The 16,322-nt window shown below is 48.9% G+C and overlaps 10 protein-coding genes across 10 annotated transcripts; 5 read left to right on the top strand and 5 right to left on the bottom strand.

The window, feature by feature from the left end:
- Positions 1 to 165: 165 nt before the first annotated feature.
- On the top strand, positions 166 to 2,238 carry B9G98_03998 (putative tubulin--tyrosine ligase PBY1; the record flags this gene model as incomplete). Its single annotated transcript, XM_024810555.1, has 2 exons — positions 166 to 1,028; positions 1,089 to 2,238. 2 exons carry the CDS (start codon positions 166 to 168, stop codon positions 2,236 to 2,238), a joined length of 2,013 nt encoding a protein of 670 aa, XP_024666323.1.
- Positions 2,239 to 2,266: 28 nt separating this feature from the next.
- B9G98_03997 (Transcriptional regulatory protein RXT2) lies at positions 2,267 to 3,307 on the bottom strand (the record flags this gene model as incomplete). The annotated part of the gene is made up of 1 exon (XM_024810554.1): positions 2,267 to 3,307. One exon carries the CDS (start codon positions 3,305 to 3,307, stop codon positions 2,267 to 2,269), a length of 1,041 nt encoding a protein of 346 aa, XP_024666322.1.
- A 76-nt stretch (positions 3,308 to 3,383) lies between these two features.
- Positions 3,384 to 3,935, bottom strand: B9G98_03996 (N-alpha-acetyltransferase 30; the record flags this gene model as incomplete). Its single annotated transcript, XM_024810553.1, has 1 exon — positions 3,384 to 3,935. The coding sequence occupies one exon, from the start codon at positions 3,933 to 3,935 to the stop codon at positions 3,384 to 3,386; it is 552 nt and encodes a 183-aa protein (XP_024666321.1).
- A 151-nt stretch (positions 3,936 to 4,086) lies between these two features.
- B9G98_03995 (Autophagy-related protein 11) lies at positions 4,087 to 6,744 on the top strand (the record flags this gene model as incomplete). Its single annotated transcript, XM_024810552.1, has 1 exon — positions 4,087 to 6,744. One exon carries the CDS (start codon positions 4,087 to 4,089, stop codon positions 6,742 to 6,744), a length of 2,658 nt encoding a protein of 885 aa, XP_024666320.1.
- A 421-nt stretch (positions 6,745 to 7,165) lies between these two features.
- On the top strand, positions 7,166 to 8,905 carry B9G98_03994 (Cationic amino acid transporter 1; the record flags this gene model as incomplete). The annotated part of the gene is made up of 1 exon (XM_024810551.1): positions 7,166 to 8,905. The coding sequence occupies one exon, from the start codon at positions 7,166 to 7,168 to the stop codon at positions 8,903 to 8,905; it is 1,740 nt and encodes a 579-aa protein (XP_024666319.1).
- Positions 8,906 to 9,007: 102 nt separating this feature from the next.
- Positions 9,008 to 10,759, bottom strand: B9G98_03993 (Histone deacetylase HOS3; the record flags this gene model as incomplete). Its single annotated transcript, XM_024810550.1, has 1 exon — positions 9,008 to 10,759. One exon carries the CDS (start codon positions 10,757 to 10,759, stop codon positions 9,008 to 9,010), a length of 1,752 nt encoding a protein of 583 aa, XP_024666318.1.
- Positions 10,760 to 10,867: 108 nt separating this feature from the next.
- B9G98_03992 (hypothetical protein) lies at positions 10,868 to 11,848 on the bottom strand (the record flags this gene model as incomplete). The annotated part of the gene is made up of 1 exon (XM_024810549.1): positions 10,868 to 11,848. The coding sequence occupies one exon, from the start codon at positions 11,846 to 11,848 to the stop codon at positions 10,868 to 10,870; it is 981 nt and encodes a 326-aa protein (XP_024666317.1).
- A 222-nt stretch (positions 11,849 to 12,070) lies between these two features.
- Positions 12,071 to 12,736, top strand: B9G98_03991 (Transcription initiation factor IIA subunit 1; the record flags this gene model as incomplete). The annotated part of the gene is made up of 1 exon (XM_024810548.1): positions 12,071 to 12,736. One exon carries the CDS (start codon positions 12,071 to 12,073, stop codon positions 12,734 to 12,736), a length of 666 nt encoding a protein of 221 aa, XP_024666316.1.
- Positions 12,737 to 12,844: 108 nt separating this feature from the next.
- On the top strand, positions 12,845 to 15,013 carry B9G98_03990 (UBA domain-containing protein 7; the record flags this gene model as incomplete). Its single annotated transcript, XM_024810547.1, has 1 exon — positions 12,845 to 15,013. The coding sequence occupies one exon, from the start codon at positions 12,845 to 12,847 to the stop codon at positions 15,011 to 15,013; it is 2,169 nt and encodes a 722-aa protein (XP_024666315.1).
- A 54-nt stretch (positions 15,014 to 15,067) lies between these two features.
- B9G98_03989 (putative mannose-1-phosphate guanyltransferase) lies at positions 15,068 to 16,258 on the bottom strand (the record flags this gene model as incomplete). Its single annotated transcript, XM_024810546.1, has 1 exon — positions 15,068 to 16,258. The coding sequence occupies one exon, from the start codon at positions 16,256 to 16,258 to the stop codon at positions 15,068 to 15,070; it is 1,191 nt and encodes a 396-aa protein (XP_024666314.1).
- Positions 16,259 to 16,322: the final 64 nt, after the last annotated feature.

Genomic DNA, 16,322 nt, shown 5'->3' with positions numbered 1-16,322 from the left:
TTTGTTGTAGTTCAAATTAGTTGCTCTTGTACTAGCTTTATATTTATTTCCATATTAATTTCCATACTTAGTGTAAGCACTGGAAGATTTATTTTTAAGTAACTTGGGGTCCCTCCACGTGATTATAACAAAGCGGAATTCACCTAACTACTCTTTACGTATAACATGCACATATTGTTGACCAACGACGATGGGCCACCGGATCCTAAGGTGTCTCCGTACATTCAGCTGTTCTACGAGGCTATGAAAAACTACACCGACTGGAAGGTCTCGATAGCTCTTCCTCATATGCAGCGGTCTTGGATTGGAAAGGCACATATGATCGGCGAAGACATCAGCACGTCATACGTCTACACAAAGGGAAAAGAGAAAAACACTATTGGGCCATTCGATCATCCTAATCCTGACTTGGCCAAGGACTACGACGAATGGGTTCTGTTGAACGGCACACCTGCCACTTGCGCCAACATAGGCATTAACCACCTGTACTCCGAGGAGGGCCCAGTTGATCTTGTCATCTCGGGCCCCAACTTTGGCCGCAACACTTCAGCCGCCTACATTCTGTCTAGTGGAACGGTGGGTGCCAGTTTAGAAGCTGCTTTGTGCGGGACAAAGACAGTGGCATTGTCCTACAGCTACAAGACCAAAGAGCACCCCGACAGCGAAGTCGAGGAAGCATCTATGATTGCGGTCAAACTCATTGGCCATCTCATGAGCAATTGGCAAAACGGTGTGCAATTGTACTCGGTGAATATTCCCCTCTCGCCCGAGCTAAACTCTAAAACTGTCATTCGATACGCACCGCTTTTGGAAAACCAATGGTCCTCTGTTTTTGAAGCCAATGAGAAAGACGACAAGAAGCATTTCAGGTGGGCTCCAAAATTCCATCTTTGCGATGAGACCGTCCACGAGGGTGGCCCCGGAAGCGACGCTTGGACAGTCATGAATGGTGAGATTTCCGTTACACCACTAAGAGCATGCTTCCATAGTGTCTCAAATGCATTGGAGGGTGTAATCAATTTGAATCTGTAAGTTTATTTTTTTGTTTTGTTGTTCGTTTTGTTGCTCTTGCAGAAGTACTGACATAGAAATTCCGGTGCACCTTTTGATGCGGTTATTGGTACAAACGACACCTACGTCAAAGAGTCTTGGATACAGGCTCTAAAGGGTCATGGCATTCCCGTCAAAGCCAAGCCGGAAAAGGGCCGAAAGACGTTTGTTTATGAAGACTATGATGATGCCTGTTTTGACGATCGTCAAAATTCGCCGCATCTCTATTACTCCTATGTTTTCCGCAAAGGGTTGATTCGAAAGAATTATCTGGCAAATACCATCGCCTACTATAAAGCAAAGCATCCAGAATCAGTGCTCAACCGGGCATTTCCGGACAGCTTCAACCTGGAGGTCGATTATGCAGAATTTCTAGACGATGCTCTTGATGAGGCCTACGATTTGCGTCAGGAAATCGGGGCGGGCTCCAAGACATGGATTCTGAAACCTGCAATGAGTGACAGAGCCCAGGGAATTCGAATCTTCAAGACTGTAGAAGGGCTGCAAGAAATTTTCGACTCTTTTGAAGGGAACAGCGACGATGGTGAGCAGGAGGAAGAAGGCGATGATTACGGAGTTGTCACGTCTCATCTTCGGCACTTTGTTGTTCAGGAGTACGTCCAGAACCCGCTACTAGTTGATGGCCGCAAGTTCCATCTGCGCGTGTATGTTTTAGCAGTTGGTGCTATCAAGGTCTACGTTTACCAAAATGTGCTAGCATTGTTTGCTGGCACAAAGTATCACCCGCCTGATGGTGATAACGTTGACTTAAGAGGACATCTCACCAACACTTGTTTCCAAGATGAGACCGTAGACGATTTGAGCGTGCGGGTATTCTCGGACTTGCCTATTGGTGCAGAAGCCAAACAAAAAGTTATGAGCGATATCAATGCAATCACTGGCGACTTGTTTGCTGCAGCAGTAGCTGACTTTGTCAATTTCCAGCCGGTGCCTAATTCAATTGAGTTCTTTGGTCTCGACTTTTTGGTCGATGAAAACTATAATGTGTCGGTCCTTGAAGTCAACGCATACCCAGACTTTAAGCAAACCGGCGCCGAGCTGCAGCCGCTAGTATCAGGTCTCTTTGGAGCCACAGTCGATATTGCTGTTGCTCCTTATTTCACCGGAGTTCCCACATCCGATGAAAGATTAAAATGTGTTTATTCGAAGGAGATCCACAAGCATTAAAAAACACCTTAAACATACACCAAATAAGTTAATCACTACGGTCGACACCAGAAAACCGCTCTGTTCCGCTAGCGCTTGCATCGGTGGCTTCCGGGGCTTGCCAGGTCTGCTGTGACGACGTCTCATCGTCGACGTCCTCCATGCCCTCGACGTACTCCTCATTGTTCATCTCGCGACACCAGGCCAGAACCTGTCTTCTGAGACGGTCTGCTCTGGTGAGACCCATACGAATTTCGGTCATGCACCGAACAAACTCTTCCATGCGCTGATGAGCCACTTGCAGGAGCTGGCGGGCATCCTCCGCGGCCTCCTCGCTGACGCCATAGTCACAGTCGATTTGCACTTCTGGCACCGCAAAAAATGGCTCGACGTTTTTGTTTGTTTCTTGGCGAGTGTTGGGGCGCATAGGGGCACCATTGGCATCGCTTTGTACATCGCTTGTAATGCCCATCATATGCCCTGACGACTCTGGGTTCGGCTCGGGCTTAACTGGCTCTGCAGCATCGTCTGCGGTGTTGTATTCAGGAATTTCTAGGTTTTTGAGATTCAGATAGCGCGAGTCGTCACCCAGAAACGCCGAGAGCAGGTTGGCGAGTTTAGTGACCCGATCTTTTTCGTCAACAATAATATCCAGCGACTCTCTAGCAATTTTTTGGAGAATGTCAGAGGTATATGCTCTTGACATGGCAGGATGGTGGGGGACTTCCGCGGGGTCCGTAATCGGCTTTAGCAAGTCGTCGAGCTTGACTTCGTCGAGTAATTGGGGCTCGTCTGGATCATAGTCCGAATCGCCCTCGAGATCAGCTTCGTCTTCAATAAACACGGGGCGTGATCTTTTGTATATTAACGCCTGCTTGTGGCCATGATAGTCCACGACTCTAACACCAACTGGGTCACCAGGCGGGTTGAGGACAGTGCACGCAATGCCCCGAGCACCTCGCTTCAGCTTGTTGCCACGATTGGTCAACATGTAATAATCTTCTTCTTCGTCTGAATCGCTAACATCCGCGGGTTCTGCCAGTCGCTCTTTCAAGCGGATAATTTCAAACAGCGTCTCCTTGTCGGACATGGCTTTCAAGCTGGATTACAAAGACAGGTACGGCGGTGGACAGTGATTAAATTATGCTACAGAAGATATATGCGATTCAGGCGATCGATGCGTTTTTGAGTTTATCCATGAAACTGGTTTCAATTGATGGTTCTAGGAATGCCAATGGAATGGTGCTTTTCTTCGTTAACGGCAGAATGAGCCTAAAGGCATCACTGGTATTTAAATAATAGCGATGGTATCGTTTGGCCCGGATAAATCCCATGTTCTGGTACAAATTAAGAGCAGCAAAGTTTGTGACTTCAGTCTCCAGTGTCACTTCGTCGGCCCCTTTCGCCGCAAGGTTCTCTACTGCGGCCTTGATCAGTTGCTTTGCGTATCCGTGACCTCTATAATCCTCGTGCACAGTTAGCATGGCAATATAGCCGCGAAGACGTCGTTCGTGATGGGACCTCAAACTGCACACAATGGTGCCAATGATCTTGTCTCCATCCATTGCGACAAACGAGAGACCCGGCCACTCTTTCAAAAAGTAGAGATAGACATATACAGAGTACGGCTCACTCAAATCTTTGGCAACAAGCTCGCTAATTGCAGCAACTTGCTCCTCTTCTAAATCAGACCTGTACGGCGTTAGTATAACCGTCATTTGTACACCCAAACTAGCTTGCCAGGGGACGTAAAAAAGTACGAGATTACTTAAGGGGCAGTGCCGCTTCTCCCCCACAGATCAACAGTTCGATCTGCGATTGCCACAATTGACGACGGTTTTGCTGGCCGAAGCGCTTGTACTATTGTGAATGGATCTTTACAACAGCTACACAGGAAAGGCCACGGTACTTGACCCGGAACGGGTCCACAGCCTCAATGAACTGAACCAACTTTTGGAGCAGCAGTTCGCAATTGATCCGCAGCACCAGTTACTTCTGGTCTCGCCGTCGGCTTCTCGCTTAAAAGAGCAGATGATTGCTGAAAGCCAAAAAGTATACTTGTACGACCTTCAGCTGATATCACAGCCTGATCTGGCTCGATCAAAACTGCTTTCAATGGAAGCCTCGACAGTGGCTCAATTGGAAGAAGACAATATGGCGGCGCCAGATCCCGCGGCTGCATTCGAAGATCTGGAGGCCTCACACATGATTTTATCTCAGGTGGTTGTGGATAGATCAGAATGGGCAATGCGCCACAACGAGTTTGCAAAGCAGGTCGCCGATCGCATTTTGAATCTACGCCCCGAAACTAAAACGATCGATAGTGGGACCCATCTTGCTCTAAATCATATGAGCAACCACCTCAAATCTTTGAGGCGTACTCTGATGAAAAGAGTTAAACAAAAGGAAGATCTTGACAAAGATATAGCGCGCTGCAGTACTTGGTCGGAGAGCTGGGCTCGCTGCAAGCGCGTACCAGGATTGGCCCCGATATTGGGTACACTACAGAGACCATTGGTTGCGGATATGTTTGACAAGGCGCTCCAAACACAGTATAAGATAAAAAAGCAGCTTGCATTGGTCGAGAAAGCCATCACGTCTCTTCAAAACAGAGGCACCACCTTATTAGCAACTTTCACCCAAGACCCGCTTGAAATTGGGGTCACCGGCGTAGAGCGGCTGCTACGTGAGATGGAATCCTTGACCAACAAAGTCGTTTTCGACACCAACAACGTCAAGGCGTTGGCTGATAAGGATCTAGCGCGTACTATATTGAGTGGTCATGAAAGAAGCTTGATTCCAGATATTAATGCTGTTCGAAAAGACCTTCTAACTGCTCTCAATAAAGCCCTTGATCAAAAAGTCATTGCCCAGACCCGGCTATGTGAAGTCATGGCCTCCATTTCTTCAATCCAGTTGTCGTCTGCAAAACTGAAGCCCGAGCAGGCCAAACTCGGGAAATTGCTCCAGGAGGCAGATTCTTACAAGGCAAAAGTGGCGGAAGTCATTGAGTTGCCATTCTTATATGGTGCATTCATTATCGAACTCAACCGTAGGCAAACATGGCAACTAGAACACCGCAACATGGTCGATTTAATGGTGGAGCGTTTAGCATCGCTCCGAGATGTTGAATTAGAGCGTATGGATAATTGGCAACAATACTATATGTCCTCAGGTATCATGGCTGAGATTTCTCACGATCTTGTGCACAGCTTACCGGAGATCGAAGTGAATTTGACCAAGATATCTGTCCCAGACTCGTTGACTATTGAAGACTATCTTGAACAACTCGACGCAGTAGGTCTGAATAGCGTTGGAGACGAACTGAGAGGCGAGTTGGAGGCAATGTCAGAACAACTTGCCAAGTCTTTGGAAGAAAACGGACTGTCAATGTCTTCAAGCAACTATGAAAATAAAATTCGCAAGCTTGAGAGCATATTGTTACAGCTTCGGTTTGAACAGGAAAGATCTACAAGCCACCAGGCTCGTACAAAGAGTGACTCAACAACTGTCAAAGAGACTCAACTAGAGCAAAAAGCTGCGGGTCTTGGAGAACGTGAAAGGGCTATTGCTGAGCGCGAGCGCGCTTTTGCAGAGCGTGAGCAGGTGTTCGCAGCACGCGAGCGCGCACTAGAAATTAAACAACGGGCGTTCGAAGAGCGTGAAAAGCAAGTTATTGAAAAGAAAGCGATCCAAGATGGACAGGAGAAAGAGATTGTTGCTAAACAAGAAGAAACAGTGGAGAGTCTCAGAGGAGAAAACCGCTTTTTGTCTCAGGCAGCCTTGGAAATCAGTCGGAAGTTGGCCGAAGCATCACGCGGCGTCAAGAGAATGCTTGAAACTATGGGTCTGCAAGGGACCATTACAGTCGTAAATGGATCACCCGTTTTCGAAATTGCCCGAGTTAAAGGGCTCCGTAGGGCCAGTGTTGCAGGATCATCTCAGGTGAGTGAGCCAAGCACGCGATCAGGCAGCGAGCCAACAGCAGGGTCAACAGCCTCACCAGAGGCCCCCGAGGACATACAATGGCTACAGTCCATCGACAAAGATGCGGACTACAAGGCATTTCTAGATGGAATATTTATTGATTATGATTTATTGCGTCTGCGGGTCAGCAAGCGATTCGCGGACATGGAGAAACTGGCTCGGCAATTTCAGACTGAAGTTCATTCGTACAAATCAGAGGCTCGAAAGGCACAACACGAAAGCCGGAACCGGTTGGCGCTGCTTTCCTTCAAACCGGGCGACCTCGTTCTTTTCCTACCGACCCGAGATAGCTTGCAGCAGCCCAAGCCTTGGGCTGCGTTTAATGTAGGTGCCCCACACTACTTCCTTGACCCAAAGATTGCGGCTGAAATGCAAAATAAAGAATACCTGATTGGACGAGTGAAAGAAATCACCGCTTATACTGTAAATGCATCTGACCCCGACCCCGAAAATAATCCATTTGGCCTAGCCGAGGGTGTTACCTGGAGTAAGATTGTCGCCGATTGGCCCAACCAGGGCAAGGGTGTCAAATGTGGATAGGCGATATCGCCCGTGCCTGTCCGATATGAAATGCCCTTTAGGCGATGAAACCCTAGCCCTCGAGAATCAGCCTCATAAAACTTTTCCTCATTTACAGCGAGCAAGGCCGTTGCGGCGAATTACTCGGTTGCGGCCAAGCCTGAGCGAATTTTGGTTTGAAGCTTGGCAAGCCCCAAACGCTCGAAAAACCCACAAAGGCTACACAGATTATATTTTCGTAGCAATGTACCTTTGGCCTTTTGAATTGGGCATTTTCAAAGTCTACTCTCATCTATCACCTGCCGTTTTCGGCGATAGACATGCACGAATTGTCCGTGACATGCAGCCTGGATGCGTAATATAAGCTTGGCGATTAAAAGCTGGAGTCATCAACGGATCGCTCTCAGAGAAAAGACTCATCCCCAGATTTCAGCATTTTACTATGTCTGAACTCGAAAAGGGAAATTCCGGGCTTGGAGGGTCTAGTTTCGATTCGGGGTATCTAACTAATGAGACTGCCCCCACGAAACGGACTACCAAGCAAACGGTGAAAAAGTTTTTCAGTGACTTCAAGCCCAACGATCTCCAGGATGTCGGTTTTGACACTACGGGCTTGACAGAGAAGGAAATCAGGTTCGAGATGATCAAGAACGAGGGCTCAGGCAAGGCCAAACTGACCACCCGACATGCCATTGTCTCCAGTTTGGCTGGTGCAGTGGGAACCGGTCTGTTCATTGGTATGGGCAATTCCCTTAAATCTGGTGGTCCTGGCGCAGTTTTGATCGGCTTTGCCATTACAGGTATCACCGTTCTTTGCTTCATGGGCAGTCTAGGAGAGCTCGGTGTTCGATACCGGTCCGCCTCTTTCACCACCTACGTTAGTCGGTTCATCGACGAGTCGTGGGGGTTTGCCTGCGCCTGGATGTATGCTTTGTGCTGGCTCATTGTCATGCCCATTGAGCTTATCACTTCGTCTATTGTTATTCGATATTGGCACGAAGACAATAACGCAGCAGCAAAGGTGAACCCTGTTGCGTGGGTCTCCATTTTCTATGTATGCATTATCGTTATCACTTTCTTTGGTGTAAAGGGATATGGTGAAGCTGAATTCGTGTTCTCTTCGATCAAGGTTTTGGCTGCTATTGGGTTTATCATTTTCGGTATCGTCATTGACGCAGGAGGAGGTCCCAACCACAAATACATTGGTGCAAAGCTGTTCGACAATCCAGGATCGTTTGCTTCAGGATTTAAAGGCGTGGCCTTAGGAATTGTCAACTCTGCTTTCGCCTACGGTGGTACTGAGATTTCTGGCTTGGCAGCTGCTAGCTCTAATGCACCCCATCGTGCCTTCCCTGCTGTTGTCAAGTCAGTCGTCTGGCGTATTTGTTTATTCTTTATCACCTTGACTCTTATGGTTTGCCTGTTGGTTCCATACACTGAAGAAGGTTTGGGTGTTACCTCTCCATTTGTTATTGCGATCAATAATGCCGGTGTCCGTGGCTTGCCTAGTGTTTTCAACGCTGTTATCATTATCTCCGTCTTTTCGGTTGCAAATGCCGCCACGTTCGCCGCCAGTCGTGTTATTTCCACCCTGGCTGTCGACGGTCACGCCCCTGCCGTCTTTGCTACCACCGACCGCCGCGGCCGCCCAACTGCCGCGTTGATTTTGACTATTCTTTTCGGCGGCTTGTCATTCCTGGCCGCCTACGAGGACTATGGACAGGTATTTGATTGGATGTACGCATTCGTATCATTGTCCTTCTTGTATCTGTGGGCAAGCATCTCAATCAGCTTGATCCGTCACCGCATAGCCCTTAAACGGGACGGAATTCCTCTCAGTTCGCTACTTTATCGGAGCCCGTTCGGTATTCCAGGTGCGATCATTGGTTTTGGTGCTACTTCTACCATTATTGCATTCCAGCTTTGGCTCGCCATTGTTCCTCTGCACCAGTCTCCAGACCCTCAGGCCTTCTTCAAGCAAATGCTTTCGCTTCCCGTCGCGATCTTTTTATTTGTAGCTCACAAACTTTGGACACGCAAGGCGCCGGTATGGTCGAAGGACTTGGACGTAACGTCCGGATTGCGCACCTACGATATGGAGCTTGTTGCTACTGAAGATGCTATTCACAGCGAAAAAATGCGCAAGAATCTCATGTACCGCATTTACCACATTTTTTGCTGAAGCTTTCATGCATCGAATCAGAAAAAAAGAACAGAAAGGCCTCATGGCGTCAAGTTTATTTATGTACGGCACGTAGCTGATGTAGTGTTGAAAAATTTATCATTATAATTGTGTTTCAACAGTGCGGCTTCTCAAGGATCTTGTATATATGATCCGTTCGTGTTGTTCTGGGGCTTTTTTGGGGAAAAGCGCCCGGCCAAGTTGAATACCCGCTCCTGCCTGGCCAGACGGTTTCCAGCGCGGTTTGGCCCCCAGTTCAAACTCTTTCGCTACTTCGTTTCTAGCCCACGATGGTTTGAAAGGAACGTTAGCTAGACCCGTGAGATGGCTCAGCACTCCGGTCGAAATTGCCGGGGTTGAGTAGCCACCCTCGAGTAGTGACAGAAGTCGTCCTGCAGCAAAGCGGTCTGCCAACGCACCGCAATCTCTAGTGAATCGATTGTAGAATGAAGTGGGCAGATGCACTTTGTGGCGCTGCATACCGGGGGTTTCAAACTCTGAGCCATCGAAACCGGCGGATATAACAATCAATGGTCTAAACGGTTTATCATTTGCCAGGGACTCCTTTTCAGCCTTGAGCAGAAAATCCAATGCCCTGTGGAAAAGCACAGCGTACTTGCTTTCATAAAGCTCGTCAAATTCTTCTTCTGTAGCAAAGGGCTCCAGGTGCACGTTCCAGATAGAAACTCCGTGCCCATCCAGACATACTGACGCTGCAGATAGCAAAGCAGGATCTGCATATCCCCGTTCAGTCGGGTACGAGTTGATATCATGGAGAGAATAGTACGCCATTGGTAGATCGGCATCACCAGTGGAATTAAACCCTAACTTCCAGACAAGATCCTGTGACCCATCGCCATGATGTAGATCGAAATCAAAAATTAAGGCATGAGAAATTTGATGGTGCGATTTAGCATACTGAATAGCAATGTGGGCATTGTTCAACATACAGAACCCACTTGCAGCATCCTCATGGCAATGATGACCTGGAGGCCGAATTGTGACAAAAGCGCGGTTGCGAGGAGCTTCGAATATCAAATCCACACCATTCTCAATAGCTCCAATGACACCTTCAAGTGCTTTTACAGTGTCCGAACACAAATAAATATCACCAGAGGGCCAAGTATCTGGAACCTCCAGCTCATTAGCTGCATGTTTCAGGTCCACTTCAGAAACCAATTTGATCAATTCGTCTATCCATTCTTTGCCATGAACTTTGACGACATGTGGGGCTGTCAGAGAACTTCTTCGCATAACCTCGACAATTTCCAGAGGGGCAACCATGTAGGCTGCACCTAGTCCCATATAGCATGCCAGCAAACGCTCAGGGCGTTCGACAATAGTGCTAAGTTCGCGCTTGGAAGCCCATGGACGAGTATATCGATGAAGGTGAGCGGACGCAGAGATAAGAACTTTTGTGGATGCACGTGAGTGCTGTAAACCATGATCCCTGGCTAATTTTAGGAACTCTTCGATTCTGGGTGTCAATTCTTTTTGTTCTTCTTTGATTTCGACGCTCTTATCTGCATCTTGTAGCTCAATGCTTATATCTGAGGGCTCTTTTGGGCTGGGACCCAGAGGCACTTCCACGTCTACGCCAATGAATTCGCGTTTGATCTCAACCAATTCCTTCTTAAGGGCAACATTTGACGATGAATCAAATGCTAGTGAGGGAACGGCACCACCCGTCAGGGCTTTGTCGGCGGGCAATGGACGCGTCGGGGAGCGTCCTGCGCGGCCTGGAGATCGAAATGGTGAAAGTGGTAGCGTACCCGCAGACTTTGGTTGCGGAGTTCCAGGTTCCACCACCAGGCTCAAGTTTTCTAGTGCGTCCTCGAGCTCTGAATCAGACATTTTCCTGGTGCGCGGAGGTATTCAGATCTTGCTGACACAGAGGCGCCTCTTTCCTGCTCAGGCATGTGGGCGTCTGCAGGTTGTGCGCATACGCGCGAAATCTACAGCCTATTTTTTCTTGTAGATACTCTGTAGCCTTTTTTTGGCCACGAAAAGGCTCATATCATAATCTGGTGGCGAGGATTTGGCAGCTCTCGAGTAGAGCGACAAAAGGTACTTTGCAGAGTATCTGGAATCTGCAAAAAGGCTGCACAACGAATAATTGAAGGGCGATTCACAGAGCACTTCATCAACAATCTCTGAGCCTGGCATGAACGCTGGGAATACACTTGCACAAATTGCATATAAAGCTTCTTTATTTGGGTCTCCGTTGGCGTTTTTGCAGCTCGAAACTATAAGCACAAACGTATGGACCGATAGAAACGTATCGAGAAAGCGCAGAGAGTCAGCAAGAAAGATCAAAATTAGTGCCTGTAGAGTAGGCTGTTTCAATATGAGTGACAGATGTAGCTGAACAATTTCGTCTACGGCGCTTGCAACCTCGTGCTTCTCCTCGAAGTTGCTTAGATCCGCCCGCATGAGTGACATCAGCTGAACCAGACCAATTTTGATGGCAACGAGACAAGCTTTCAGGTTTTCCTCAGCAACTGGGGGACTAGGCGTGCAATTGATTTCGGGCGAGCTTGACCAAACGACCGGGTTGCTCTTGTCGTCAACTAGAATGAATGAAAGGCTGGACGACGACTGTGACACGGTTGAGGAAGACTGGCTTGGAACCGATTCCAGCCAATGCAGTGAGGCAGCGCGCAGAGCCGTTTCGATAGTACGGATTTGAGCCAAAGCCGGTCTTAAATCGCCAAGTATGGTCTCGAGTCGCTTGAATACATGTCCCTCAAAGGGTGGAATGCTGCGCCGAGTTTTGTGGAACAACACCAACCTCTTCGCATCACACACTTGCCGAAATCTCTTGCGGCTCTCTGGCGAAAACACCTTCTTTCTAGGTTTCAATAAAAAGACAAAAACAGGCAGCAAGGTGCTCAGTATAAAACAACCGGCCAGTAGGTACTGTTTGAACAATGTGGAGTCCATTGTAGTTGTGGACCACAACCTACAAAATAAAAATATATTTATATTCTATGCTTTTAACCGTTATGTTGAGCCACGACTTCTCAGACTTATACGATAAGGACTATTTGGCAAACGACTAGCGGGCTCGTCTCGACGATCAATTTCGCAGTCACGTGATAGAGATCGAAAGGTTTCTTTGGGATTCCTCTCATCACTTACTCTATAACTTGGTTTCCTCCCATCATGTCTAATCAGATCGGAGACCTCTACCAATCTGTTATCGATGAAGTCCTTGAGAACGCTCGACAGGATTTCCAGGAGCGTGGCGAAGATGATAGTGTTCTGAATCTCCTTCGGAACGCCTGGCAACAACGGCTCTCTGAAATGAGAGTGGGTGTGATGCCCTGGGATAACGCAGGTCCAACTATACCCACGAGCGGATATGATCCCATCTATGGGTACCGTGGCACTGCTGAGATGCCCCAACTGAGTGGTATTCCACCTGCCACTGGCCAGAACACACTGCATACCTTGCCCCCAGGTAACGGCCTTAGTATTCCAGGCACCTATACTAACAATGGGGGGCTTGTACTACCCCGTTTGCCACAAACCGATGGCTTGAACGGTGACGAGTCTGAGGAAATCAAACCCGACGTCAAGAAAGAAGACGATTCAGGCGATCTGGGTAGTGATTTAGGCGAAGGGCTCAGCGACGCTGAGGAGTCAGAGGACGAGCTCAACAGCGAAAACGACGGCGAAGAGGGCGGCGACCAGGATGTAATTCTAAGCCTTTATGACAAGGTCCAGCGTGTCCGCAATCGCTGGAAGTATGTTTTGAAGGATGGTATTGTTAATATTGGCGGCAAAGACTATGTGTTCAGCAGAGGAACCGGTGAGTCTGAATGGTAGCGGTGCTCAATCTCTCACCTGCCTTACCTTGCATTGAAAGATGTCATATATGGGACTAATTCTCATGCCATCAAACCCTTTATTTATCTTGCACATTTTTGTAAAACTATGTTAGCCTATTTTTCACGTCTTGCCACTAGTCAGCATTTTGTTTACAGCATGGACTCGTTCGCTGGTCTGGGGTTTTCAGGAAGTAAACGCACGGACAAGCTTTCCCTTGCCGAGCAATTGAAGAATGCGGAGCAGGCGAAAGCCAACGCTCGTGCTCAGCAGGCAAACGAGTGGGACAGTCTGTTCGGAGGATCATCGGCCTCAGCCTCACCGGCACCTTCACAGCAGCCGTCTACAGTGGGACACACACCGCCGCTTGCTAGCGGGGGATCCAAAGCACAATCAAGTTTGTTGGATGAATTTGATGTTTTCAACAGTGCAAAGCCTGCCGCTCCCTCACAACCCACTAACGACAAGCCAAGCCGTGCTCAGGTAGCAGAGGGCAGCACAGGTTCCGGATCCACCTTTGACTCGAAGCCAAGGCGGCCACAACAAGATTTTGATTCGCAAATGCAGCCACAGCGCGAGCAAGTGCCGCGCCAACCTCAACGCGAACCACAACGCCAACCTCCACGCCAACCGTCCCGCCAAGCATCACGCTCTGATGCAGACAGCGCCGAAGATGCCAATATTGCCCAGTTAGTCGACATGGGGTTCGATGCTGAAGTTGCTCGAAAGGCTCTCCGTGCTATGAATGGGGATGTTCGGGGTGCGGTGTCTTACATTATGGCTGATGCTCAAGGTATGCCGCTACCAGAGCCTCGCCGATCAACCCAGGATTACGACGTTAGTGCCTTAGCTACAGAATTTGGGACGACAGTTTTGGCTAAGGCATCGTCAATGTGGTCTTTTGGCAAAAAGCACATTGCAAAAGCTGTGGCTGAATACCAGGGAGGTGGAAGCTCGCGGGGCTCTATGGATGGCAGCCCTGCTTGGATGAGGGATGCCGAAAAGTATCGAAACCGAGCACCGTCTCCTCAAAGCACGCTTCCAGATTCCTCATCATCATCACAGTCTCTGCCTTCTTCACGCAAGTTCACAAGTGATGATGCCATGCCGACACGCCCATCTCGGGCTCAAGCATTTAGAGAGAAGCGAGCAGCATTAGCCACAAATCCTGGCTCTCCTAAGGTGCCTGCATCGCCAAGCCTGGCTTCTGGAGCATCGCCAAGCCTAGCTTCTGGAGCATCACCAAGCCCAGTTGCAGATTCTCCTAGCGTACCACCTGCAGCTTCTGTCCCTAATGTTGATTTGCTGGACTTGGACGGTCCCCCTTCCGCTCCGGCCTCCACCATGGACATTTTCAGTGCTTCACCCGCTCCATCAACCTCATCCAAACTCAGTGGAAACACCTCTAATCATCGAGAAAATGGACTTCAAGCATACAAACGAGGCGATTATGCCGAGGCTGTTGAGCATTTCGACTTGGTTCTAAGTGGTCTTGCTGCCAACGACATTTTGCGTTCGCTCATATATTCAAACCGAGCGGCTTGTAATCTCAAGTCGGGTAATTTTCGTGAAGCTCTAAACGACACACAGCAGGGCCTTCGCCTTCTACCCCAGGGTAAACTGAGCGGCGTGGAGGTTGAAAAGGGGAAAACCGCACAAGAAATCTGGTCAAAGCTTGTGCTGCGTCAGGCTGAAGCTCTGGAGCATGCTGAAAGATACCAAGAAGCTGGACAGGCTTATCAGCAGCTGCTAGATAACGGATTTGCCTCACATACGGTTTTGACCGGTCGAAGACGGTGTCAAAAGGCACTGGACCCCGAACTTGAAGCGAAAGCAGCACCACCGCCGGAGAAAAAGAGTCAACGACGTAAGTGGAACACAACAGGTGAGCCGACCAGTGCAGCAGGTAAGGCTGCCTTGCAAAAAGTGCGCGATGAGCATAAGCGACAAGCTAATCTCGAGGCGGAACGGGACGGTCTCCGTGACGTTGTTACCCAGCGTATTGACGCCTGGAAGACAGGCAAAGAAGATAACCTGCGGGCACTTCTTTCGTCACTCCACACCGTCCTCTGGGCCGACTCTGGCTGGCAGCCGGTCGGTCTCCATGATCTTGTTTTAACTAAAAAGGTTCGAGTCGTGTATATGAAGGCGGTTGCTCGGACGCATCCTGATAAAGTGCCCTCGTCTGCATCTACAGAGATTAAAATGATCGCCCAAGGCGTCTTCGTGGCTATAAACAAAGCTTGGGATACATTTAGAACCGAAAACGGTTTATAGTTGATTGAGTAGCAAAAAAATATAACATGCGTTGAGGATCTGGCAGCCCAATATCTACATGACAATTTCGTTACGCACGTCATTGCGAATGTCCTTATGAGGCAAAACCACAGAATTTTGCAAGTGAACTTCGTCAGCGACAGCGACATCGTGGGCAACAATGGCAACGCGGGGAACCTTGACACCGTCCTTGACAACGGTAGATTCATAAGAAGAAACCGAGATGGGAGAGCCCTCAACACGAGCCCAGCGGCCAATTCTGCTGCCAGAGCACACGATGGCGTTAATGACTACTGCATTGGCGCGGATCTCTGCCCGAGGAAGAATAACGGCGTCGCGAATGCGGGCACCCGGTCCAACCTTGGCGCCCTCACAAATGGTCACATTAGGACCCAGCTTAGCGCTAGGGTCAATCTTGGCAGATGGATCGACCCAAACTGCGTTCTTTGCTCCAGAGTCCTCTAGATATAACAGGTTTGCAACCAGGGCTGAGTGGGCCTCCTTAACTTGGCGCCAGAATGCCTCCGTTTGGTAAACGAAAAGTTTGCCCGTATCGGCGAGAACAGGCAGGACATCTTGCTCCAACGACAGCTTGTCCTCGTCGTCGTCCTCGTCATCAAGGTTGCCGGCATGCTCGTCTCCATGCACCCGCTTGGCCTGAGCTATGACGTCAAACACCGAAACATCCAATAAGTAAATACCGCCATTGACCAAAGTCGAAACCGATTCTTCAGGCTTTTCTACATAATGCAGAACCTTTCCATTGTCATCAGCGATAATGGCGCCATAGTTGGCAGCAATGCCCTTGGCGACGCGGGTACCTAGAATAACGCCATTAGCCTCCGACTCATCGTACTTCGCAGTGAGCTCAGACAGTGGGTAAGAGCTGCAGACATCAGCATTGATAACAAAAAGTCTTTTTGGCTTGCCACGGAGAATTTGGTCGCGGAAGTGGTACAAACCACCGGCGGTGCCCATGGCCTTATACTCGCGTAAGTACTTGACGGAAACATCAGGGTGTTCGCGATTGACCTGCGCGAGGAAGTTATCAAACACACTGTTCTCATAGAAACCGATCAGGAGAATTTCGCTGATGTTTGGTTGAGCGATCACAGCATCAACAGCGTGGGCAAGCAAGCTCTTCTCTCCAGCAGGGAAGAGCACTTTCGGGACACTCAAGCTAATTGGACGGAATCGGGTACCACGGGTGTCACCGCCTACAAGAATAACAGCTTTGGTCGACATATTGAATACAGTGTTGAAACGTTGGTGTGGCAATAGGATAGAGCGGTATTAGTCTACTTACACG

The sequence above is a fragment of the Wickerhamiella sorbophila genome, assembly GCF_002251995.1.
Source record: "Wickerhamiella sorbophila strain DS02 chromosome Unknown contig2, whole genome shotgun sequence".
NCBI lineage: Eukaryota > Fungi > Ascomycota > Dipodascomycetes > Dipodascales > Trichomonascaceae > Wickerhamiella > Wickerhamiella sorbophila.
Note: the sequence above shows the minus strand (reverse complement) of the source record. Positions and strands in the feature narration are given on the sequence as shown.